At 37.3% G+C, this 27777-nt stretch overlaps 1 protein-coding gene across 1 annotated transcript; it reads right to left on the reverse strand.

Annotated features, from left to right (window-relative positions):
• Positions 1-202: 202 nt before the first annotated feature.
• LOC127649104 (reticulophagy regulator 1-like) lies at positions 203-26630 on the reverse strand. Its single transcript, XM_052134035.1, has 9 exons — positions 26305-26630; positions 23668-23774; positions 22600-22630; positions 10507-10633; positions 8778-8862; positions 8058-8180; positions 7545-7615; positions 7329-7452; positions 203-6274 (listed from the first exon to the last, which is right to left on the reverse strand). The coding sequence occupies exons 1-9, from the start codon at positions 26550-26552 to the stop codon at positions 5826-5828; spliced, it is 1365 nt and encodes a 454-aa protein (XP_051989995.1). The 5' UTR covers positions 26553-26630; the 3' UTR covers positions 203-5825.
• Positions 26631-27777: the final 1147 nt, after the last annotated feature.

The raw sequence follows: 27777 nt of genomic DNA on the forward strand, positions 1-27777 counted from the left end.
GTGTTTAGCTAACATTTCAAGTTATCTGCAAGAACTGTAAATTTGTTCACTTTAAAACATAGACTTGTGTAAATGACTCTCTAAATATCTTTTAGAATTTTCTTTATTTGTTTCAAGAAGTGTACCATAACATTTAGTGGCGAATTTGTGCTAAATTAATTCTCCTTGAAATAAATAATGAACACAATCAAAATATCACAACTGAAAACTTAAATGCTTTAATTTGGTACATTCACTTCCATGTCCAAAGGGTTTGTGCTGAGCGTATTCTTAAGTTCCACAGTTACTGTACAGAAATCATACACACCAAAACATGACTGTTGCTATTCTGCCGACTCAAGAAAAAGTTTGATGTACTGCTGCTGATGTTTAGAGGTACACTGTAAGAGCCTTTGTGTAAATCACCAGGTGCTGCTGTTCAAAAGTGTCAGATTTATGAGGAAGCCTGTGCCTCCCCTTACCTAGCTAACCATCAAACAGGGAAGTACCCCATATTTAACTGGTACCTAGATCATAACATAATGAATACTTTTGGTATAACCTGTTTAATCTTGCATTTTGGGACAATTAGCTATAGAGGAATATAGTGGTACACTTGGCGTACTGTTAATTTGTCATTGCCATTGTTTTAAAATATAATCCCAAATGGCTTAGCCCCTCAGACAATACTATTGTACATAGCTAAAGTTCTCCCCAACATTATGCAGAGGAAAAAGGAAGAACTATCAAATACAAAAACTTAAAGTTTCCCACTTTACCTGTATTCGAACTATATTTTGCCCCAAATTAGTGTATTTTCCAACAAGTCAATTCAGATATCTTCCATTGCAAACCTCGTTCAAGAAACAGACAAAAGGCTCCAATATTGAATCATACAGTTTTAATCACATTCTTGAGATTATCTTTTAACTATATTTTGCTTATTCACTTCTGCTCTGACAGACAACTTGCACAGGCATATAAGGCAATCATATGTGTGTGGCAGCAATGAAATGGGAGAGATATATATTTGGAATAAATAATATTATTATATAAAAAAATTCAAACTGACACTGATTAGAATACTTTTTGGATATTTTCATTATTATGAGTGGCAAAAAAAAAGACTTTCTGATTCCAGAAATCCACATTCAGCCACTATGTTAGACACATCTCAAAACAAAAATTCATAATGTTCACTGTTACAAATATAAGTTTGCTAGAAATACTAAATTTAGACACACACCAAGTACCCTTATTGTGAACAGAAACCGTCTTGTTTATACTGTTTGCACCTAATTCCATTGTTAAAAGAGGCAATATGAATAATGGGTTAATTGATTAGAGTCTTGTCTCTTTTTCGGATATAGCAAACAAAGTGTCTCAAAGAGATTTTGATTTATATGACGGACTAAAAGACTAACAGTTGTATTCCCTCTACATTGTTCTTAGTGATTAAATATGTTTTCTGTATTACATTAAACATTCTTAAAAATGGCAATCTTAAATGGTTAAGTACACCTAAAAAAGAAAATTCAGTCATCATTTACGGTACCTTAATGCCATTCCAAACACATACAGTTGAAGTCAGAAATTTACATACACTTAGGTTGAAGTCATTACCACTCATTTAAGCACTCCACAGAATTAATATTAGCAAACTATAGTTTTGGCAAGTCATTTAGGACATCTACTTTGTGCATGACATGAGTAATTTTTCCAACAATTGTTTACAAACAGATTGATTCACATTTAACTGACAATAATCACAATTCCAGTGGATCAGAAGTTTACATTCACCAAGTTAACTGTGCCTTTAAGCAGCTTGGAAAATTCCAAGCCTTTAGGCAATTTGCCAATCAGCATCTGATAGGAGGTGTACTGAATTACAGGTGGTCTGTGGATGTATTTTAAGGCCTACCTTAAAACTCAGTGCCTCTTCGTTTGACATCATGGGAAAATCAAAAGAAAATCAGCCAAGACCTCAGAAACAAAAATTGTGGACCTCCACAAGTCTGGTTCATCCTTGGGAGCAATTTCCAAATGCCTGAAGGTACAACATTCATCTGTATAACAATAGTATGCAAGTATAAACACCATGGGACCACGCAGCAATCATAACACTCAGGAAGGAGACATGATCTGTGAAAAGTGCAAATCAATCCCAGAACAACAGCAAAGGACTATGTGATGATGCTAGAGGAAACAGGTAGACAAGTATATAAATCCACAGTAAAATGAGTCCTATATTGACATAACCTGAAAGGCTGCCCAGCAAGGAAGAAGCCACTGCTCCAAAATCCCCATACAAAAAGCCAGACTACAGTTTGCAAGTGCACATGGGGACTAAGATCTTACTTTTTGGAGAAATGTCCAAAAATGTTTTTTGATGAAACAAAAATTTGCTCAGTCGCAAATGGGTCTTCCAAATGGACAATGAACCCAAGCATACCTCCAAAGTTGTGGCAAAATAGCTTAAGGACAACAAAGCCAAGGTATTGGAGTGGCCATCATAAAGCCCTGACCTCAATCTGATAGAAAATTTGTGGGCAGAACTGAAAAAGTGTGTGTGAGAAAGGAGGCCTACAAACCTGACTCAGTTACAGCAGTTCTGTCTAGAGGAATGGGCCAAAATTCCAGCAACTTATTGTGAGCAGCTTGTGGAAGGCTACCCAAAACATTTGACCAAAGTTAAACAATTTAAAGACAATGCTACCAAATAATAATAATATATCAAACTTCTGACCCACTGGAAAGTGATGAAAGAAATAAAAGCTGAAATAAATAATTCTCTCTACTGTTATTCTGACATTTCACATTCTTAATACAAACTAGTGATCCAACTCACCAAAGACAGGGAATGTTTTCTACGATTAAATGTCAGGAATTGTGAAAAACTGAGTTTAAATGTATTTGGCTACGGTGCATGTAAACTTCTGACTTCAACTGTAAGAGGATATGTTTTGAGGAAAGTTGACGCTACTCTTTCCCATAAAATGAAAGTGAATGGTGACTGAGTTTGACAGTCCCTAACATTCTATGTAATATCTTGTGTTAAGTCATTCTGGTTTGGAACAAATATTGGCAGAATTTAAAATTTTGGGGGTGAAGTTTCCTTTTAAGATTAGCTGTGTACAATAAGCACTTTTTTGTTTAATGTCAATATGAAGTAGAATCTGTTCAACTTTGTGCTCCAGTGCCTAGCTGTATCACTCTAAAAGGTGCAATTAGTAACAGAACAGTCTAAAACTTGTTTACTCATGCAAAGGATTACACTAAATAACTTATAACACGAAACATTTAAAATAAAAAATATTATTCTCCACATTTGCACTACACATTAAATATGGTGATTCTGTTTGCTAAATAAGTACTACCAATGTAAAAGTCCTGCTGATTGTCAATTAGTGGGAGGCCCTGTGTCGTTGGCCATTAAGCATTTTAAAGGAGAGATGAAGAAGTTGTATAGAGAAAATCATTTGGCAGCAAGATATCCTGCATCTACCAGCCCTTTAACAGCTAAACTAATGTCATAAGTCTGGTCCATAACCCTCTGGTGATTGGCAGGTTGGTGTCCTATATAAAGATGAGGGGAAACATTGTGAAAATAGTTTTCCTCAACAGGGTTGTGTGCATTCAGAACTGAATTGTGAATGCCTTTTAAATTCAAATCCTGATTTAGAAAATAATTTGAATTGAGGTAGCAAAAAGGATGCAGCATTGTAATTTGAATTCAAATTCAAGGAAGTGGAATTAAAATGAAATTAAATTCAAAGATACTGTGGTTTTTAATATAGTCAACATTTCCTTTTACAGTATCAGATACCCATTAACATGTTGTCATACACAATATATGGGATATTTCCATTATTTAAACATACATCAAAGTCTGCACACTGCTGTTCCCAAATCAATTTAATAAGCTCAACAAGAGACAAACGTATGTGACATTTCTAACTAAACGAAACATCAATTTGTCTCTTTGTTAGCTTATTAAATTGATTTGGGAGCAACAGTGTGCCGACTTCAATATGTATTTTTATAGATTCCTATTTTTTGGTTGTGCACCTGGATTTAAACAATATTTGGAGGCACGTGTTTTTACGATTTTTCATATTTCCATTATTTAACATTAGCTGATATTCATGTTATACATGCCACAAAAATAAATTGTTTATTTACCACACACACATACATATATATATATATATATATATATTAGTATAAATACTCTATATACACATCACTGAGCACTTTATTAGTAACACCTGTATACCTACTTATGCATACAATTATCTAAATTGCCAATCACGTGGCAGCAGTGTGATGCATAAAATCATGCAGACACGGGTCAGCAGCTTCAGTTAATGTTCACATCAACCATCAGAATGGGGAAAAATGGGATCTCGACCATGGAATGATTGTTGGTGCCAGACGGCTGATTTGAGGATTTCTGTAACTGCTGATCTCCTGGGATTTTCATGCACAACAGTCTCTCGAGTTTACTTTAAATGGTTCCAGAAACAAAAAACATCCAGTGAGCGGCAGTTCTACAGATAAAAATGCCTTGTTGATGATAGAGGTCAACAGAGAATGTCTGGGAAGTGGGAAAATCCTAATGTTCACATCAACCATCAGAATGTGGAAAAAATGTGATCTCAGTGATTTCGACATGGAATGATTGTTGGTTCCAAACGGGCTGGTTTGTTGTGCATGAATATCCCAGGAGATCAGCAGTTACAGAAATACTCAGTCTCTAGAGTTTACTCCGAATGGTGCCAAAAACAAAAAACATCCAGCGATCGGCAGGTCTGTGGACGGAAATGCCTTATTGATGAGAGGTCAGCGGAGAATGTTCAGACTGGTTTGAACTAACAGAAAGGCTACGGTAACTCAGATAAACACTCTGTACACCTTGAGGCGAATGGGCTACAACAGCAGAAGACCACATCGGGACAGTGTTCCTAATAAAGTGCTCAGTGAGTGTATGTGTGTGTGTATAATTAATATATATATATATATATATATATATATATATATATATATATATATATATATATATATATTTAGTGTACTGTATGTATACACTTGTATGCATAGTATATATGATTATTCCCATTATATACTCACCCTTAAGCCGTCTCAAACTCAGATCACTTTCTTTGGTAGTCTACTTGGCGCGTTAATGAGAAGCTCATTACCTTTCCTTGCACGTGACGCAGGTTTAGAGAGCTGTACATGTATTGTATGGATTTACACACACATAACTCTATATCTATGAACATTTCTTTGTTTATGTTCCACAGAAGAAAATAAGTTATGAGTTTGGGACAGCATAAGGATGAATACAATTATGAGAGAATTATAATTTTTTGGGTGAACTATCACTTTAATAAATGTAATTATATGGACCATGGTGGAAGAACATTTAACAAGATCAAGGCTTTTGTCACAAAACGTGTGTTTGTGTGACTGTCTTGAATTTCATGAAATTCACAAAATAATTTATCCTGGCATTCCAAATAAATTCCAAATCAACTTCCTGTTGAATGTGACTCGATGCAAATTCCAAATCATTCATTTAATAAATTAATTCTTACATCCTAAATTTTGCCTGGCCCTATTTTCCAATGACCCTCTCAGATGGAGTTTATGCCAATACTAGCCACTATTCCACCCTCCCCCTGTAATACACAATTATCCTCCCTCCTCAAAATGACTGAATCACACCTGCAAAGTAAAACAATGGAATATCTTCATTACTCTGGACTTTTCCCTGTAAACCCGACATTTATCCTCCCACCCACATCCCATCATAGAGGGAATCAGAAGCCCTCTGAACAAGACTAGTGGTGCCCCAGTAGTTTAGAGAGAAAGCCTGAAGGTTTGCTGGGTTTTGACGAATCTGGACGGCTTGCCCTGCCCATCCCCAGCTCCCCCTCTAGCTCTTCTAGCTCTGATTGGTCCAACATCTCAAAGTCCTCTGCTTCGCTGTCCTCAGTCAGTGCCTGGACCAGCATTGGCGCTACTGTGGCCTCCAGGCGTTCCTGCATGGCTGCTGTGACAGCTGCCGTGATCATGTCTCCAGCCAGCCTCTGCACAACCTCCAGGGCCTGGACTATAGGTTCCTCTTCTGACTGTGTGGACCCGACCCTGCTGGGATGGGCTGGTGGGGTAGGCATACCGATGCTTAGATCCTCATCATCCTCACCATTTGTCCCCAAGCCATTGTCCAGGGAGGGAAACTCTGGAAATCCACACGTGAAGACTTCCTCATCACTTCGCCGGTCTGAGTCTGCATGTAAAAATAAGTCAAATAAAATGATTTAATACACGTCTCTCAGGAACACTTTAATCTGATTGATTAATTATCAAATATTATCAAACATTTTTCTACAATGACTGCTAAGCTGTATATTTGACTGTTTTCCATGACAATATACTGGTGCTACCTTAATGTCTCTCATATCAGCTAATTGGTACCATATTGCGACATGGCCTTGGAGGACTTCAATATTAGTTTTAATAAACATGGTGAGCATAAAACCTTTCATGGATGGTTAGAAGCAGTACTCAGTTAAAGGAATAGTTTACACAAAAATGTTTACTCACCCTCATGCATCCCAGGTGTGTGTGACTTTCTTTCTTATGCAGAACACAAACAAGGATTTTTAGAAGAATGTCTCAGCTCTGTAGGTTTTTTTCTGTGCAAGTGAATGGTGAGCAGACCTTTGAAAGTCCAAAAATCACAAAGGCTACATAACGTAAACCATAAGACTCCAGTGGTTTATATCTTCAGAAATGATATGATAGGTGTGGGTAAGAAACAGATTAATATTTAAGTTATTCCTTACTAAATAATCTTCACTTTCACTTTAACATTCCTTCACATTTTAAAATAAAACTGAAAGTGGATATTTCTAGTAAAAAAAAAATCTTAAATATTTAGCTGTTTCTTACCCACACCTATCATATCACTTTAAAAGACATGGATTAAACCACTGGAGTCATATGGATTACGTTTATGCTGTCTTTATGTGATTTTCTGAGTTTCAAATGTCTGGTCACCATTCATCTGCATTGTTTGGACCTAAACAATTCTTCTGAAAATCTTAATTTATGTTCAGCAGAAGAAAGAAAGTCATACACATCTGGGATGGTATGATGGTCAATTAATGATGAGAAAATTTTCATTTTGGGGTGAACTAGTCCTTTAAAGCAAGACAAAACAAAAAAACAAGAACTGGAAGGATTATCCCTTATATAATATGGAAAAAAAATGATATTCTAAAACAATAATGAGTGGTTACTCCTAGGGAATGCCATTTCGAAAAGATAAGGGAGCTTACCATCAGAGGTCTCCGTCTGAGGTGTGTGTCCCTCTGAAAGGTTAAAGGTGCCATTGTCTGTCCACGTCATTTCCGAGACCTCTGTGTCTGATACAGACAGCTCCTTGCACATTGTTGAGTCCAGCTGTAATAGATCATTCAAGTTCACCCTCACATGGACAAGAAATTGACATACTATGTGAGTTACTGTAGCTGGCCAGTTGTGTTTTGACTTACCTTGGGAAAAAGAGCAGACAGGTCTGCTTCAATGCTCTCTCTGTTGGCTTGTGACTGGAGTATCCTCCTCTCTGTAGCAGGGATGGAATATGGAGAATGAAATATACACACTGCAAGTCCTTAGCCAAGCTTAATTTTCATAGCAACCCTACTGAAAAGGCCAACTTCGGCAAACATGCAGTTCTACACAAAAAAATTGTAAGGTGCAGTGTAAGAATGTTTTACAGTCTATGCTGGTAGATGTTGGTTTATGCAGATTAGTGCTGGTTTCACTTGTGGACCAGTAGAGTAACCTAACTGGTGAAGCTGGTTGATCATCTTAGTCTTTCAAGTAAAGTTGTTGACCAAGGAAGTTGACACCAGCACAACCCATGCAAGGGGCCAGCTTCCAAAACACAACATGTGCTATTAAACAGCCATGATGGTCTTATCAACAGAGATATAATCAAAAATTCTAATTTGTAAAGACATCACAAAAGCACAACTTTTTCATTTTGTGTATTTCAGACATACCATGATTCTCCTTTATTTTCTGAAGAAACACGCCCACACCAAAGTCCAGTTTCTGCAGAACTGGCTCCAACCACATCCCAAACTCATGTGACAACCCCAAAGGCCAAAGAAATATGCCCAGCACTGGAGTACACAGATGTAAAAACTATTAATGCACAAGTCAGGCTTGCCAGTGTGTTTATGAACCTGCTGATTGCTAGGAACCAGAGAAACCAGACACTTAAGTGTGAATGCTGTCATGGTTACATTACTAGGAATCCACTATCACATGCCAATGGTACTGTTTGGTATTCCTGGGTGTTCTGGAGGTAAATCCAAGAAAGAGTACTCTCTTAGCCAATAGTAGCATGGATGCAATACTTCAAACATAAACTTAAAGGGACAGTTCACCCACAATTATTTCATTATTGACTCACTCCCATTTGTTCCTGTATGACTTTCTTTCTGCTAAGGAATACATAAGGAGATATTTGGTAGAATGATAGCCTCAGTCACCATTGGTTTTCAGTGCTTCTTTTTTTCTGACAAACATCTAGTGTTCCAGTGAAGATAGAAAGTTGTATGTGTTTGGAACGACATGAGGGTGAGCAAATGAAGAGAGGATGAAGGATGAAGAGATAAAGAGTGTAAATCATATTTGTACATGTGGTAGTAAATTATTGAGACAGACTATGTATAAGACAATATTATTGATCATCATCTTTTTGTGTACCTACTTACCTAAGATGTATGAAATAACAACCCCTGGAATGTAGCGTCCAAGTATTGCCAAAAAGGAACACATACTGCATACCAGCAGACAGAACTGCAATGAGAGACAGATGGAGGATTTAAAATTTCACCCCTGCCGGCAGCGGTTTAAACCGTGGGGCCCCGGACGTTGCACTGCAAAAAACTCTTGAGGGGTGACATGTTGTTCTGTGTACACGCAGGAATATGCTGTTGTCAGCACTCTCAGAGTGGTTCACGTTAGAGGTCTGCCAGGTTGGGTTAGTTTTTCAAGTAGGACTTCTGTTCAGGTTTGTATTTTATGAAAAATATATAGGCCTTGCAAACTTGTTTCGCCCAAGTGCTCTCACTCACAGATATGTGCAAACGGATGAGTTAGGCCAGGGGCCATTCATACAGAACGTGTTTTTCGCCCACGTCTAATCTGTTTTTCCATTGTTTTCCTATGTACGAAAGCCCATACTAGCTGCAAAGCATCTCACTGTTTCTTCAGTGTCTCACAGAACCGGCACATTTTTAGACACAGCTTCAAATTAAAAAGAATTCAGGGTAGGGATGTACCAGCTCTGAGTAAGTTAAAGTTGGGACGTAAAGTTCACACTAAGGGCTTAGTAACTACTAGTTAGTTTGTAACTAAGTCAGTGCTTAATTTGGTTGCACCACCTGTTTTTAATGCAAGACTTAACAAGTAGGTGGTAAGCTAGAGGTAATGCATAGTGGTAAACAAGTAAAAATGTCAACATCATACTGTATGTCGAAAGTATTGATTTCATAAAATATCAGTCTGCTTTTTATACCAACTGTTGCTCCTGGTCATCTTCCGTAAATATTTAGTTGATACGTAGGGTTCCATGCTTCCTAAGTTTAATGGTGCAATGCTCAAATATTTAGTGGAGTAGAAATTGTGACTTAGCACTCGTTTACGCTACAACTAGGCTAAGTTGTAACTTACATATATCTGGTGCAACAGGCCCCTCAAAAACACATGTCGAGACACCAGCGTTCTATTTCATGCATTGCGCTGATTCTAGATTGCACTGCATCTAGATAGTTTTTAACGCAGGTGTCAAAAACCTTTAACGCTCTGAACAAGTTCAGGTTGCAAAGAAGTGACTGTTACAATGTTTAACATTATTCCAGATTGTTCTGCACCAAGCAAAGTTTCAGCACTTGATAAATGGCAATATTTTTTCCCTTCTGCTCTAGTGTGCAGAGGGGCCGCCGTGACTTGTATGTTTACTGTTACAATAATGTAAAAAATTTTGCCCACGATGCGAACATAAAATACATCCTTTTGCATCATGGTGAACATGCAGCGTCAGAATATAAGCTCCAGGTGAAAGTAAATTAAATAAAACAGAAATATATTACTATTGTATACAACAAATCTTCAAGTAATAATAATAGTGTATCAAAATATAATGACAAACTGGACAACAATAAATAATTGTTGGGTTATGATTTCCATATGTTAGCACACCCCGTTTATAAAACAAAAAATGCATTAATTATATTTAACTAGATTTGTATGTTTCAGTAAACATTTTGAATGTACTTCAATGGCTACAACGACTCATAGGATGAATTTATAATTATGATTTAAAATTACTTTGATTTTTTAAACAAATCATTTCTAAATGTAGCCCCAGGTTGACCCTGACCCCTGCCTATCTAATGTATGTTACACAAAGAGCACAGTCAACTGCAAATACATTCATACCTTGCCTGGATTCTGCTGCTTAAAAGAAGAAGCCTCTTCAATGAACAGCTTGAAGCTCGTCCAAAAGTCTGTGAATGGAGATACTGATCCAGGCTTGCCTTCCTGGACCGAGTCAATGACCTCCCAACTACAATAAAATAAATAAAAATAAAACATCAAAAATCATTCAGGTTCGACCAACCAACAGCATTTGTGACTTAATGTTGATTTACCACAAAAAATTATTCCAAATGGATAATTTTATAATTTTTTTAAAGTAATTAAATGAATTCAGTTAAAACCCCTGTTAACCTGTTCCCCTTTGTTTTGACCACAAGCCAAAAATTCCAACTCAAAATTAAAATGCTGTAGTTCATCACTCCTTTGTTTAACATGTGTAACACATCCTTTGTAAAACTATGGTCTCTTTTGAATGAAGACATATGAAAGTAATTGTCTTCAAGTCAAGTCAAAGTTCTGGAAAGCCATTCAAATGTAATAGTTGACTTTTACTTTTGCTCTGGGAGCAAATGGGTAAGTGAAAATAATATTTGTTGTGGTCTCCCATTCACTCCCATCGAAGTTACCCTGCAATCGTTTACTTCCGCCATCCAAAACCCGGAGTGTGAAAAAGGTCTATAGTACCTATAGACCTTTAGGAATCTTACTCTGCGTTTCAAATGGGATAACTCCGCCTGCGAATGGTACTTCGAAGGGGGAGCGATTGTGGCCGCCATGTTGAAGGGTCGTTTCAACCCGAAGGGCTCATAACTAGCTGCTTCGAAGGGCCCTTCAAATCGGGCGTTTCCGCACAAAGGTGCCCCTTTCGTTCACAAATCTAAAGGTGCCATTCACACATCTAAAAGGTGGCTTTTAAGTGGAGGTGCCTTTAAGAGCACAGAGATTTAAGCAGAGGTGTCTTTACTACAGCACACTACAGAACTTTTTAATAATATATAGTTTGTCAAGATAAATTACGTTCTTTAAATTAAAACTATAGAGTAACTTTGAACAAATGTAAACAAAGAACGCATCAGGGTGTGGGCACACTGAAAAACATTAACAGGTTTTCAATCACGGTTAAAAAGAAAGTTAATCACTGCTGTTTGTTTTATGAAACAAAAATGTATGATTTATTTTTCAATTATTATTACTATTATGTTAATTTTTAAAATGTTATTTATTATCTAATTTGTATTGGTATTTTTCCACCTGTTGTCACAGAGTGATTTTGAAGTCACTGCAAAAGGGGCTGGTGGAAGAAGTTGGACAGAGTCTGATTTTTTTATACCACTGCATTATTTTCATTATATTTTCATAATGTTTAAAGTCTTATTCCAGTTTCAATAAATATATATATATTTTTTAAATCAAAATAAACCAGTGAAGTGCATTCTGCTACAATCACTGTTAATGTTAACTATGAGTTGTGTGTCAATAGATGAAAATGATAAATACTACTTATATTCCCTATAATTTAACATATGCTGAACCATATTTTCCATGTGTATAAAAGTAGCATGTCCCATTTAACAAGGACTCAGTTAATGCACACTGGTGCTGGTGACCCCCAGGGATGTGTGTGCTCCCCACTACACTTCTCCCTGTACACAAACGTCTGCACTACCAAGGGTCCCTCTGTCAAGTTTCTGAAGTTTGCAGATGACACTACTATCATCGGCCCCATCCAGGATGATGATGAGTCTGCATACAGAAGGGAGGTTGAACAGCTGGTTGTCTGATGCATTCAAAACATTCTGGAGCTGAACACGCTCAAAACAGTGGAGATGATAGTGTATTTAATTCCCAATCGAACGAGTCTCGAGCCGAATCTATTTACAGCGCAAAACATAAGCACTTCCGGACAGTTCAATTCCCGAAATAATTATTCAAAAGAGCCAGTTCTTTTGAATCAACAGAGCAAAATATTTGGTGCTTCCGGTATAGTCCCATCCCGAAAGAACCATTCTAATGAGCCGTACTTTTGAATCTACAGTGCGAAACATACAGCGCTTCTAGTATACAAATCATCTTATACTGCTGTGCAAGTTATTAATGTCCAACTCTAAATTAAATAGGAATTGTTGAAGTCTCACAAGCCTGAAGTACAACATTAGGCTACAAAACAGTCTAAACTTTCTCTGGAACTGTTACAGTTTTGACCTGTGATTAAATCAAGAAGTGCAGTTTCTGACAGTTTTGCACTTATGACTTAAAGCAAAATAGGGCCTTTTTTTTAACAAACACTGTTTGGAGCACAGTCCATTTCTAGATTTCACATAACCAGGCTTTATGGATATCAGTAGAAAAAAAAGTGTTAACCTAAAATTGTTAGTTTAAGGATCAATTTCTAATTGATCTAACCCTTAAAAATAACTTGTTTTAATTAGCTAATTTAGTAAATCAACCTAAGCTTAATAATGGTTAAAGAATTTATAAGCATTTGAAGGCTTATTCTAGTACTGCCAGAGTGGACATTGCATGTGTGAAATGGTTTACAATCTCAGTGGTGATCTAGTTACAGAAATGTACCAGATAATTCTTTTTACTTAGCACTACAATGGGTTCATGTGATAATTGAATTGGAGTCAACCTTGGCATACCTGATTTATAAATGTGGAAATCATATACGATATATTGAAATACTTCGCTTCTTTGAGAGCTCACATTCCTTAATTTCTTAAAAGCCATTCTGATATTTAAAAAAAAATGCAGATGAATAGAATTGATATTTGATTTGTAACACCCCATGTGCAAGGCCCTTTACTGACAGCTGAGCTAAATAAACATATCTTTATTTTCACTAAACACAAATCAGAGTTTGTCGACATCAAAGTTAGACTCTTCAATGAGTTTATATTAAAATTCATATTTATTAATTTGGCAGATCCTTTAATCCAAAGCAAATTTACTTTCAAATTAGATATATTATCAGTATGTTTTCCTGGGAATCAAACTACTGACCTTGGTGTTAATAGTGCAATCCTCTACCAATTGAACAAGAGGTTTGTAATATGGAAATTTCAAAAGGTATGTGTTTTGATTTAGTAAGAAACTATATACAAATGCTTTTAAAAAGGAAATCAGAGATGGTCAGCTTATACTAACAGGTAAAATGTAGAGTAAATATTTCTTTGGTCAAACCTCGATCTTTTTGCTGTCAGTGAATTAGCACGACTTTTAGAACAGGGCATCTGAAAATTCCTTGGCACAAAATAAGCATCTATTAACGGGCAGCCCGTTAATGCCCTTTAACTCTTGTTATGCACCTCTACCCTTAACCCCTCACAGCTGTTGCCCTATATTTCCCCTAGCCAAAATGCAACAAACAACGCCACCTAGAGTAGCTACATGCTTCAACACTTTTAAAATGCAGAGCTCAATATACAAACAGATCAACCCCAAATTTAAACATAAACATGCTACACATAAGCCAAGCAATTAGGCCCTCTCCCGCAGATCAGATTGAGCTGTGTTTTCACCAATGGGTCACAACCCCCCACCGGAGGTTTGCTTTTAAACAGAGCACATGGGCCGAATGTGACTATGAGGCAACAGAGCTCACATTAGCATTTCACCACTGAGCATGTGACTGGTACAATTCTAGACCAGTGAAAGTGCCAGAGAAAGTGAGCTCGGGCTTGCCCAACCCAGACCAGAGCAGATGAAAGGAGATCACTGAGGTGTGATACTCCTGATGCTGTTAGGCTTGTAACTGTGTGAAGAGATTTCATCAGATAACTTCGTTACAAGTTAGGTCAGTGTTTCCCAACCTTTATCTCTTATGTATGTACCTCCACAGTACCATAAATAAGGCTTAAGAACACCAAAATAGAAATGTGTTCCTATCAACTTTTATTACAATAGATATAATTTAGCATTATGATTAATCAGTCATTTTTAAAGCTACACTATGTAACTTTTAGCCCTCTAGCGGTTGAAGCATAAAACTGCAGGTTACTTTCATAGGAACATTGTTATGATTTTTACGTGAGTTGGGCTTCAACTCTGCTCTTCTGCGCGGATGAATCTGATGGTTTGAGGAGTAACAATGGTAACAAGTGATCATCTTATCAAAGTGAACAACAACAACAACAAAACTCGCTCCCTCCCCTCAAAAAATAAATAAGGAAAGGAAAAGAAAGATGGATATATGAAAATATGTCTTATGAATGTAAGTAGCATATCTTCCACTGATATGTTGTTTAGACTTATTGAAAACTGTTATTTTTTTTATAAATAGCATTACAAAAGTTAGGCAACGATGGCATAAGACATAACAATTGCTAGTCAAATCAGATAAAATCAAATGGTGGAAACTATTATAGCTTAGCTAGCAGGCAAATAGACCAATGTCATAAGTAGTTTACCGATTGACAAAGTTACCAGCATAATAATTATATATTTTTTTTATCTCTCCTCGAAAATGAATGCACTGCAGTACCACAGTTCATAAAAAAATTAGTGGCTAACGCAATCTAACGTACCACCGCGCTAATGTCAATTTTCCACTGCACATTATGGTTCGACTTGCCTCAACTCTACTAGCTTTACTTTTCTGAGCTTGCATTTCCATTGCAGTTTAGTGCCACCTCAACGTGGGTGGGATTATAGGCTGGTTGTCATAGTTGCACCGTCTCTACTGCTGTGACATCATCTTAAAAGCCTTAAAAATCTTAAAGCAGTTGTTGCATGGTGATTTTACACAAGTGTAACAGTTAAATTGGCCTGGTTGTTTTAGAAGCAAGCTTCCAGTAGCTGGTCAACTACATGAAGTGAAGCTTTCAAGGAGAGTGTAGAGTTAACATAACAAAACAAACCATCCTCCATCGTGTATCAACGCCAGTCCAGGGCACCCTCCCTCCCATTGCTCGCTGGTTAAGATAGCATCCATTTGATCGAACCACTTCCACATTTCCTTGATGGTTCTATAGTCACTTTTAAGTTTTTTTAAACTTTTCCCTACACTTTTTTTAGGTCCGATGGAAGCCGTGTGCGGCCAACAGCTGATACACTTCCTGAGAGACTTTTTCGTTTCACTCATCGCTAACGAGTGGACCGTCTGCACCTCGTTTATTGACCATGGCATGGTTTTGCACACAGCCATTTCTTTTTTCACAATTCGAAAGTCAACAAATGATACTGCTATTGCTGTTTATAACTTTAAAACTAACGGGTTGATGTCACATGTCGGAAATCCAGTGCCGCCGAGCCAGAGTCCCATGTCGTGGCCACCAAGACAGAGTCCCACGTCATGGCCGCCTAGACAACGCCTACACCTACCACAGCTGACGAGCCAAATCCCACACCTGCCACAGCCGACGAGCCAACGGTCACGGCCAACGAACTGGAAGCTTCGACCGTCCCAGGGTCAGTGCTGTCAATCTCATCCGTCTCAGAGCCAGCGTGACAGCCATGTACGTCCCAGAGCCAGCGTTGCCAGCCCATCCATCCCAGAAATAGCGTTGCCAGCATCATCCGTACCAGAGCCAGCATTACCAACTTCGGCCCCCTAGAGGAGGAGGAGAAAGACATTTGTTTTCAAGTATCTGCCCATGTACACGATCACAGAGGTAATTTCCAAGTCTCTGCCCATGGCCAACAAGCCAGCATCCCACGTCATGGTTGACAAGCCATTGTCCCACGTCATGGTCGACGAGCCAACGTCCAACGTCATGGTCGACGAGCCAACACCCATGCCTGCCACGGCCGACATGCCAACGCCCAAGCCTTCGACGGCCAATAAGCCAACACACAGATGTCATTTCCAAGTCTCTGTCCATGTACATGACCACGGAGGTCCTTTCCAAGTCTCTGCCCATGTTCACAACCACAGAGGTCGTCTCCGAGTCTCTGCCAATATACACAACCACGGAGGTCCTTTCCAAGTCTCTACCCATGTGTACGACCACGGAGGTCCTTTCCAAGTCTCTACCCATATATAGGATCACTGAGATTGTTTCCAAGTCTCTGTCTATGCCCACGACCACAGAGGTGATTCCCGAGACTCAGTCCATGCCCACGACCACAGAGGTCACCCCGAGACGCGGTTCATGTTCTCGACCACTGAGGTCTTTTCCCAGTCATCCAGGACTCTTAGTTTCAAGCCTTCCATGGCTCCGCCTTCCACAACTTTGCCCCAAGCCATGGCAGCCACACCAGAGTTAGCTCCAGGCCATGTCACCGCCACGCCAGAGTCATCTCCAGGCCATGTCACCACCATGCCAGAGTCAGCTCCAGGCCATTTCACAGCCACGCCTCAGCCTGCTCCATGCCATGTCACAGACAAGCATTTGCTCCACGGTCCAGGAGCAGTTTCTTGTTATTTTGTTTATAGTTTGGTCTTGTGATTGGTTGTCTTGTTTACTTGTTAACCATGTCCTTGTATTTAACCCCTTGTGCTTGCCATTGTCTTTTGTCAGGTATTGTGTTAATGTAACTTTGTTGTTTTATTGAAGTCAAGTCAAGCCATGGTCAAGTCATGTTATGTTATGTTTAATTTAAGTCTATAGTCAAGTCATGCCAAGTCTAGTTTTTGTCTAGTTTAGTTCATGTTTGTGTTCATGTTTTTAGTTAGGGTTTTTGGATTACACGTTTGAAAAATAAACTGCACTTGGGTTCGTCTTCATGTCATCGTCTCTTCATCTGCCTGTTGCCAGCAACGTTACAACGATGTTGTTTCATGTTTTATTTTGGGTTCTGTCCCTTTCCCTTTTTGCTTGCAGACTCTTTTTGGTTTCTTTATTTTGAAAAGAGGTGATTCCCCAGAAGGTTGACTTTTTGAATGATCCATTGTCAATGTGTGGCTGCAAGCTTTCAGCTTCAAACTACTACCACGGCAATCACCGTACATATACATGCACTGTAATAGCTTGATCTTCTTTTCGTTATGGTCATGGCATAAGCACGCACAGACGAATGATGGAAGTATGCAATTTCCTGCCAAATCCATCCAAACAGCTCTAGGATTCAGATTGCTGCAACAGCATGTGTAAGTCATCCAAATAGGGTCAGACAGGATCATTCACTCAAATTAAATATGGCCACCAGGAGATGGCGCCAAGTACATTGCACAGACTCAATGATGGCACAAATGGCACAGAATGGAACTGAATGAGATCTTGTTACTGCATGATGTGGCGTGAGAGCATACATTTAGTCATTGTTGTATTTGGATGTGTAATTTTTAATATTATGTATTTGTTTGGAGAGGCTTCTGGACACCACTTTTCTTTAAAATGATACCTATAACTGTTATAGATAACAGTTATAGTTAACTATAATTAATTACCCGCTTTGTTTTTAAATCTTTTTTTTTTGTTATAAGCCTTTAATTTTGGACTGAAACAGGGAATCTTTTAAAACACATTCAGAGCTTAAAGGGTTAAAAATAAACTGAAATAAATCATGAGATTGAGCAAAATTAATTGTCATTTTAATCTATTAGTACTTTTATATGTTTTTATTTATTGAAAGTCCTAATACATAAATTCTGTTTTATACATTTTAGGTCATAATATTTGTTTTGTACATTTATAGGTAAAATCAATATCTAAATCTTTCCAAAGTACCCCATGGAACCTCTCTGGTGCCCACTTGGGTACACGTACAGTTATTTGTGAATCACTGAGGTAGTTTAGGAAACCTGGTTGTTGACTGGTGGAATGTGGTCCACACTATTTGAAATCAAACTGCATGGGATATTAGTCATGGGTAGCCTCAAGTAAATAGGACATATGTGTTACATTTACCAAAGAAAATAACAAATTTGCAATGTTTAAGTTTTCTTTAAAACTCCCTCGAACAAGTCTTAAACATAGAAAAGCCAAAACAACAGGTAACGCTAAACTAAACGGCTCAAAGCTGACTCGTTAAAATAACACAAGGCAAAAATCTACATGTCTGACACTAAAACAAGCCCAGTGACAGGGCACTAAAAAATCCCAAAACAAATAGATGAGGAATGGCAGTGAAAAACCCACCACCTCTATTAATTAGTAAAATAAGGGCAGAAGAAACATCAGCATTGCCAATTGCAGTTCAACTTTCATCTTGTCTGTGGTTCTGTCTAGTACTCACACCGCACCACACATGACAACAACACCAACAGACTGACTGGTTCCATTGCTGTGTGGCTTCCATGCACGTATCAATTCCTTTAAAGTCCTTGTGACAATCAACATCAAATTCCCCCAAGCAAATGTTCCAAAACAAGGGCCGCTATGGAGACAGCTTAACCCCTGATACATCTGATGCATGACAGACATTTACAATAATTAAGAACATCCTCATATCTGAAACATGACACATCTAACGGTAATGTAATTACATTACCAGCTTTCGAACCTGCAACAAATAATTTAATTAAGTGTAACTTGTGGCTGAAATCATGTTTTCAAAAAAGCAAGAAACAAAATAAATGGGAGCTCTGATATCTCCAGATATAGCTACTACTAAACTACTTATTTGAAGGAGGGTCATTTCAGATCATCCTGATGTGAAGCATCCAAAAAATTAACAGTCACTTTCCAATATTTGTACCAATTTCCTAAATACAGTTTTTTACCTCAACGTTGATCTATGGTCTTCTACATTCATCTCCAAAGCTCTAGGTTTCAACATGAAAAACGTTCAGATGGTGCTTGTTTCAGAAGGTGAGTGTGTCAGTGGTAAGTTCCAAAGTTCAGATAGAGTCACAAATGAAGTGTTGCATGAAGCCACGCCAGCTAGTGTTTATGTTGAGCAAGGCCTGAGCTTCACTATTTTAACCAGTCAAGGCTAAAAATACCAGAGTCACATAGCATTCCACAAGCAGGCATCAAACAGACAGAGAGGGAAGGATGATGGGGGCATGAACAAACACACATACAATCATTATATAATACCCCCTTAATACTCCCTTTTCACAGAATTAGACCCTCTGAGAAAAGTATTTTGGATTACACTCTCCATACAGGCACGTGGGTAATAAAACGTTTCCCTGACATCACAAAAGCTTAATCTTTTTTCTTGTTTTTTTCCTCATATATATATATATATATATATATATATATATATATATATATATATATATATATATATATACATATACAGACACACACAACATTATTACACACACACACACACACACACACACACACACACACAGTTCAGTCGTTTGACCAGATAATATTGTTTCTCATAGTCTGAGAGTCCTTTAGGTGCTTTTTTTATGTGTCTTGTATGGAGGAGAGGCTTCCGTCTGGCCACTCTGCCATAAAGCCCAGATCGGTGGAGTGTTGCAGTGATGGTTGTCCTTCTGCACACATGATCTCTCGAGCTCAACCACAGTGACCATTGGGTTCTTGTCCACCTCTCGGGTTCTTACTAAGGCCCTTCTCCCCCGATTGCTCAGTTTGGCCGGGTGGCTCTAGGAAGAGTCCTGGTTGTTCCAAACTTCTTCCATTTAAGAATTATGAAGGCAAGTGCCCTTAGGAACCTTCAATTCAGCCAAATTTGTTTGGTAGCCTTCCCCAGATCTGTGCCTCAACACAATCCTGTCTCTGAGCTCTGCAAGCAGTTCCTTTGACCTCATGGCTTGGTTTTTGCTCTGATATGCATTTTCAGCTGTGAGACCTTATATAGACAGTTGTGTGCCTTTCCAAATCAAGTCAAATCAATTGAATTTGCCACAGATGGACTCCAATGATCCAGAGAAATAGGATGCACCCAAAATAAATGTCAAGTGTCATAGCTGCAACATAACAAAATGTGAAAAAAAATGAAGGGGTCTGAATACTTTCTGAATGCACTCTATACTGTATATTTCCATTTGTTTAATGCTGTATAATATGGTTCAATTTGTCACCTTATGTCCCCTGAATATAATTGTTTTTTAGATGTAAATATACTTGAAAACTTTTGCATTTGATTTTGACACATTCATTCGCATTGCGTATCACCGTTGCATTATCCAGCAAGTTTATTGTATATCATATTTCCTCCATTTTGTGCAGCCCTGGTTGTCAGTTCTAAACCTGTTTATTCATCAGAAATTTTAAAAACAGGCTAATATTTAATATGATGAAGCAGAGAATTAGGAATTGATGTTATGTTGCCTAAATTATCAGACAAATTTTATGTCATTTTCTTAATACCAAAATTTTGAATATTATCTTCATAGCAATATGTCCCTACCAACTTTCAAACCAAACCTACACCCTTGAATATAGATATAAAACACACACACACACACACACACACACACACACACACACACACACACACACACACACACACACACACACACACACACACACACACACACACACACACACACACACAATAAAATAGAAAAAGCCATCTTTTTTTATGTAATATATTATAAATAGAGTATACACACACACACACACACACACAAACACAAACACACACACACACACACACACACACAATAAAATAGAAAAAGCCATCTTTTTTTATGTAATATATTATAAATAGAGTATAACCTTATTTATTATTTTAATACAGCTGACATAACCTGGTCATTTGACTGTGACGAATGAGCCTTGACTGGTCAGTTGTCCAGCAAACAATTAATGCCAGTCATCTAGCCTCACTTCCTCCAATGAGCTGCAGAGCCTCTTGGCAAACCCTTTGATACTTAGTATCCTGAGATGTGATAGGCTTCTTGGCTGGGACACTAGAAAATCCCCCCAATAAGAACGGTGAGGAAACGTAATGAAGGATTATGATCACTCCTCAGCGCACAAGTGTCATGCCACTCCTAGACAAGCAACAGTCTGAAACATAAACTCAAGTTTCACAGCACTGAAGACAACATATGGCACCACAGGACAAAACAACCCACGAGGGTACATACGTCACAATGTACTGATAAACAAAGTGTTTCATCACTGAAAATGACAAAATAATAAAATAAATTGTCATGATTTCATTAATATATGGTACGTATAAAAAACATTGGGCACAGTTTTTTTGGTAATCGTTTCTGTGACCTTTGAATGTTTTAATTACTATATAGCATGTTTGTGTTTATTTCAATTTAGTAACATTTAGTAAAATTTTCTTTGATGGTAATAATCTTTCAATTGTCTTCAAATATTTTTTTTGTCTGTATGTAACATTGCTGTTTGTCCATTGCAGCCTTATTGGCCGTCACACTTTTCAATCTCAAATTGAAATCTTTATTTTGCCTTCTTATATAAAGGTAACTTATAACTAATTCTCAACAGGCCTTCTTGTGAAATTAAGATAAAAACACAAGTACAAAAAGTAGGGCACAGAAGAGCTTTGATCCCACATCTATGGAAGGACAGGGGGCACATGGGTCAGAGTGAAGAGCCGGGTAAATACATCTGTTGAAACACGGCTAACACAAACAGCAGTCAACAGAAATGAACAAGTTGAGGCAATCCAGCAGCTGTTCTTCGAGTACCTAGGGTTTTAATGAGGCATGCCCCAGATAAACACCACATTTTGGATTACTGCACTGGAATCTCACACACTGGAGCACAATGGAGCCATTGTATTTGTTTTCACCATAAGCATGTAAACAAAGACAGGCAACTCCGGTCAGAGTACAGCAGAGCACAACCAGAAAAAAAATAATGGAAAGCCGAAGGCCAATGATAAGCAGAATTGGATAAAATCATCAAGCTTCAACAGAATCCAAAACCTTAAATTTAGGCTGGCTTTAAACGTGCTCAATTGCAAAGATTTGACATAAATATTGACTATTAAGACAATATATATGATATAAAAGGCACACTCTCCAAACGAATAACTCATATACGAAATGTTTTGCCATATTGCGCTTTCCTATGTTTTAAACAGTTCGGAAGTTTTATAAGTGCTTTGTTGGACTATTAAGCAATTCATTTTGGTCTCACTATGGTTCCTCAACAGCATCTTTGAATCTCACTGCCAAACATTTCTTAGCTCACATGACAGGCATTATGGATTGCTGTATGGCAACAATAACGGCAATAAGAGTCATAGAGCATCCCCTAGTGGTAACAGGCTGGACTGTAGCAGAATGGAAAATGCTTGACATAAGGAAGAGAAACACATTTATAAGTGTTGTGTAAATAGGTGTGAATAATATAAACTTACCTGCTTGTCATTCTCCTCCATAAAGTGGCACCTATGAAAAGGAAAATAAACGTCAGTGGATTATTGCTGTCATATTGCCATTGCATTATATCCATTTACATACTTTCAGCTGGGATAGTTCACCCAAAAAATTTAAATTCTGTCATTATTTATGCACCCTCATTCCATCCTAGATGACCTTCTTTCTTCTGCAGTACACAAAAAAGGATTTTTAGAATAATATTTCAGCTCCTCACAATGCAAGTGAATGGTTACCAAAGTGTTTAAGCTCCAAAATGTACATAAAGGCAGCATAAACGTGACTCCACTGGTTAAATGCATTTCTTAAGAAGCAATATGGTAGGTGTGGGTGAGAAACAGATCAATATTTAAGTACTTTTTTTACAATCAATTCTCCTCCCTGCCCAGTAGGTGGCGATATGTACGAAGAATGAATATTGATCTGTTTCTCACCCACACCTGTCATATCACTTCAGAAGACATGTTTTTAACCACTGGAGTCTTATGGATTACTTTTATGCTGCCTTAATGTGCTTTTGGAGCATACATTTTTGTACACTTTCACTTGCATTGTGAGGACCTACAGAGCTGAAATATTCTTCTAAAATTATTTGTTGGTGTTCTACAGAAGAAAGAATATCATACATATCTGGGATGGCATGAGGGTGAATAAATGATGAGAGAATTTTAATTTTGGGTGAACTATATCCTTTAAGTATCAAAATGGCAGCAGCAAAGATATGCTTTAAAAAATTGATGCATTTGTGATTCAAAGGTATAATAATTAACTAGCATGGCTTAAAAATTACACACTAATGTTCACTTACTATGTGGCGCTAAATTGCACAGTGAGTAGTGTAGACTGAAGCATCTTTGAAGAGAAATTACCCAGAACTGATGTATTGAAAGATCCTTGTTTAGTTATATGAGAGCCTTATAACAGGTCTGCAGGACCGGTTCAGTCTAAAATTGGACTGTTTGACACCATTTCTATATTTGCATCCATTTTTGTGAGTAACCATATAATGCCACATAAGGCACAAAGACAGTGTTGAAATAAATCCACACCTCTTGATCTGGAAAGAGCCACATCTCTCACAAGCTGTATCACAACTAAGACATCCAGACACATGGAGACAAGGCTGAATACTCGACAGGGACTGAGGGACACCAACCTGCATGGAAAACCAAAAAAAGGTTGCATCTATAATTAAGTGTACAGGTAGTCATCGAACATCTAAGAAAAACAAGCTTTCACTTTAAAGTCCTATGTGTAAGACATGATGTAATCAGACGTCAGTTGCACCAAATTCCCTTACAGTTATAACTGGTTTTCTAAACTAAAGATATTTGTTGCTACCACACTTAGAGCTTTTAACAACCTTACATAAACAGCATTTGTTTTCACAATTTCTGTTCACTAGTGACATCTTATGGATAATCTTTGTCATTTAAATCCAAGGTGTTGCTTTGAGGGCCACAGTAAAATGAAAGTATTAACTAATTCCAGAAAGGAACACCAAGTTACTTTTTTTATACAGTCCTGTTCAGGGACTAAAAGCAAAATATGTAAAAACTGTATATAAAAAAAATTATAATAATTTTGTTCTGGTTCAGAAGTTCTGCAGCCTCCTTTCCAAATAGTAATCTGTTCTAACAAAATAAAAGAACGATTAATAATGTCCTTTTAAAATGACAGTACTCTGAGCGAAGGGTAAAACACCAGTTGCCAGATGTAGTGAGAGCAACAAGCAATGTGGTCTGGAAACAAAAGCCCAAAATAAGCCACTTGCCACACCAAAAATAAGTGAAAAGAAGCTTTTACATTTTTCTGGTGTGGTTAATTTATCAGATATCATAACAATTCATTGAAGTATCATTTTTCTTACAGATCTGCTTCCCAGTCAAAAACCGACAGCAACAAATCTGTATTAATGCATCATTTTTCACATAAATCAGTGAAGATTTGAAAACAACTAAGAAATGTACTTTTCACCTTTAATAATGTTTTCCTTGTATCTGGATTAGCCATACGTGTACTCTATATGTAGTAATTATACATAGTTGTTAAAAAGACAACAAAGAAATGCAAATAAATGTGGGATGCAGCAACTTAATTCTGGATCAAAGCACATGTTTTCCGGGCAAAACACAAAATGGTGTAATTCTAAAATGTTACTGTGATAAACTCTTTAGCTTCATGAAAAAATATTGGAATGAAATTAACTGGTTAAAACGTTTAAAAATAACGTTTACACTGCAGAACAATTGAAAATGACTTCGTTTTCGGTTGATGCAGCTCTTCGTTTTTAATTTATTTATTTATAAAAAAAAATAAAATAAAATTCTGCATTACAAAAACTATAGCTTATTTCAAAAGTAGAGAGTATAAGTGCTTTAATTTAAAAAATATATATATGCATAGGCCTACTTCAATATCCTTTAAATACGTGCTGTCTAAACGTTCACTCTATTGGCCATCCCAGGTGGCACCCCAAAATCTTCACTATGATTGGTCAGCTCCAAAGTCGGAGGTGGACATTCAATAATGCCAGACTGAACCTTGTTGGTTTAAAACGGAGCGGGAACTGAAACAGTGTCAAGAAATGACAGGTAGGCTAATAGGTGGACTCGCGGAACAGTGCGTAGAATCATCTGAAATGAATTATGGCTTAAACGCGCACTATACGTTGTGCAGCGTTTCATATCCGCGTGAACGATGAAGCGCACCCGTGAACCGGGCTTGATAAAGTCAGATGAGTGGACTAACGAAATTAAAAGTCGACTCAATTTTTTAATTTGCAGAAATCTGCATCGCAGCTTTTATTTCCTTTCATATAGGCGAATGCATTCAGCCTTAATCCATCCCCTCTTAAGAAAAGAAGCATAGCCTACAATTCACGTTTTTGATATCACAGCAGGAAAACAGTTTTAATATCAACTAAAAGTAAGTAGGCTAAATGCATTAACTACGCAAAAACATTTGACAGCAGTGTTTAATTCAATAATCCTATTACATTTGGCAGTCCCAATAAATGGTAATACTGAGTGTAATCCAGGACAACCTGTAGCCTAGGTCTATGATAAAAAATATATTTAATATATTCTGTCACAAAAACAAAACAATATCGTACTTTTTTATTACATCATGCCATTGTATCTTCATCGCTCCAAAACTGCACAGAACTACGTGTGTTCCATGTGAGACGCGCTGTTCTTAAAGAGACAGTAACCGTGTTTTAAGAGACGCTTATTACATTGTCATTTTATCCAAAAGTGACACAACATACATAAAAATTATATTGAAATCAATGATGTGCATTGTGCAAGTATATGACAGTTGAATGTTTTAATTTTAGATTTCTGTGTGTTTTGCAGTATTAATATTTAAATTTAAAATAATGCAGTTTGATATATGCAACGATTTGGTCCTCTGCCCTCAATCAAGTTTGATTTTTGGCCCTTCATGGGAAAAAGTTTGGGCACCTCTGCCTTAGGGGATTCTATATTAAAAGTTAGGCCTACTGATTGAATTTTAGGCAGATTAATAAATTGCATTGGGAAATGTACGATATGGTATGATAAATATTTATTTTAATTTATTAAATAAAGTTATTAACATTTTCTGATATAGCATTGTGCATTCAAACAATAAGTGATGTCATAGCAATTTGTTACAAAGGAAAATGCGCTGTCATGTCTCACCAAAAGACAATATTTGTAGTTGCGAAGAAAACGGAAGTCCGTAATGGTCTTTTCCAGTTAATCAGCTTAGATATAGGACACAGTGGATAAGTGCCTGCAGGGTTTATGTCTGCCTCAAGCTGCTCTTCCTCTTTCTCCGCCATCTCTACACCTGAGTTGACTGCTCGGGAGGAACACTCGCCTGCGATATGACCCACCGGCTCCACCTCTAAAGCATCTAGGCTTTCAATTGCACTCTGATTAGCCATAGCAATCGAAAGCGAGCCCGGTCCCCGCTTCTCACGCGCACGGCCAGCTGCTGTTTATTTTATTGTTGTTTTGACGCTGACGTCATTCAGGCCGCCCTGGTTGCTGTTGGGACTCTTACGTCATCGCGCAGTCAGCTGTCTGGCTCCTGTCACATGCTGTAATTGACATATGCTTGCAAATTATTGTTGGAAATTACGTACAAATTAAACACTGATTTTGTTGTTCACTTTATTCATCTTACATGGAAAATAATGTATTATGTTTTTGTTTATTTATTCTTCTTCATCATTCTAAAGCTTAATTCTTTTGAACACATTATATTTTTATTTGCTTCTTTCCTGGTCTGGAGTGGACTTGATTTAACTCAATAATTAAATGTTTTGTTGTTGTTGTTGTTAAAAAAAAAGATATATATCAGTTATCTTAGGAACAGCAGATGTAACTTCTTTCACCACTAGGGCGCAGTATACATACTTTAAAATGCTTGTAGAAACAGCCACCGCACTCTTACAGTTAGCAAAACATTGCAACTAATTGTAAAATTAAAAGTTGTAAAATGTAAGTAATTGTGATTTTATATTTATTTATATAATTCTCAAAGATTATAGCTGTGTACAATTCCTAAAAGTACCTTAACCCCAACAGTAGGACAATTTTATGAAATTATGAGAAAGCATGATGCATGCAATATTTTAATTTGAGTGTATTCTAAAAACAAGATTGAAAAACGTTTGAAATAATTTAGTGCCTCAAGCCTGGGTCTTACTCTTGTTCTAACTGACTTCCAATTCTATAAATAAATGCCAGCGCTATGAAACTCCAATATTTTCATGTTCACGGTTCCTTTTCCATCTGAATTATACCAAATGATAACAAAAGCCACAGAGACGTCCTTAGTTACAAAGACTTGGACCTAATTGGCAAGTAAAGAAGGCCTCCTCTATCATATTTAAAAGAATATTCAGGGTTCAATACAATTGATCAGTCGACAGCATTTGTGGCATAATGTTGATTACCACAAAATGTATTTTGACTCGTCCATACTTAACGCTTAAAATTTTATAATAGCACACATTAATTCTTCATTAAAACTTGTGAATTATTTGAGCTGTAAAGCTGTTTAGATCGTCATTTTTACAGTGGACTACTAAAACCTGAATTGCAGAGTTATGGTGTTATGTCGTCATGGAAACGAAGTTGTAAAATTGATACAACTTTACGCAG

The sequence above is a fragment of the Xyrauchen texanus genome, chromosome 9 (assembly GCF_025860055.1).
Source record: "Xyrauchen texanus isolate HMW12.3.18 chromosome 9, RBS_HiC_50CHRs, whole genome shotgun sequence".
Classification (NCBI taxonomy): domain Eukaryota; kingdom Metazoa; phylum Chordata; class Actinopteri; order Cypriniformes; family Catostomidae; genus Xyrauchen; species Xyrauchen texanus.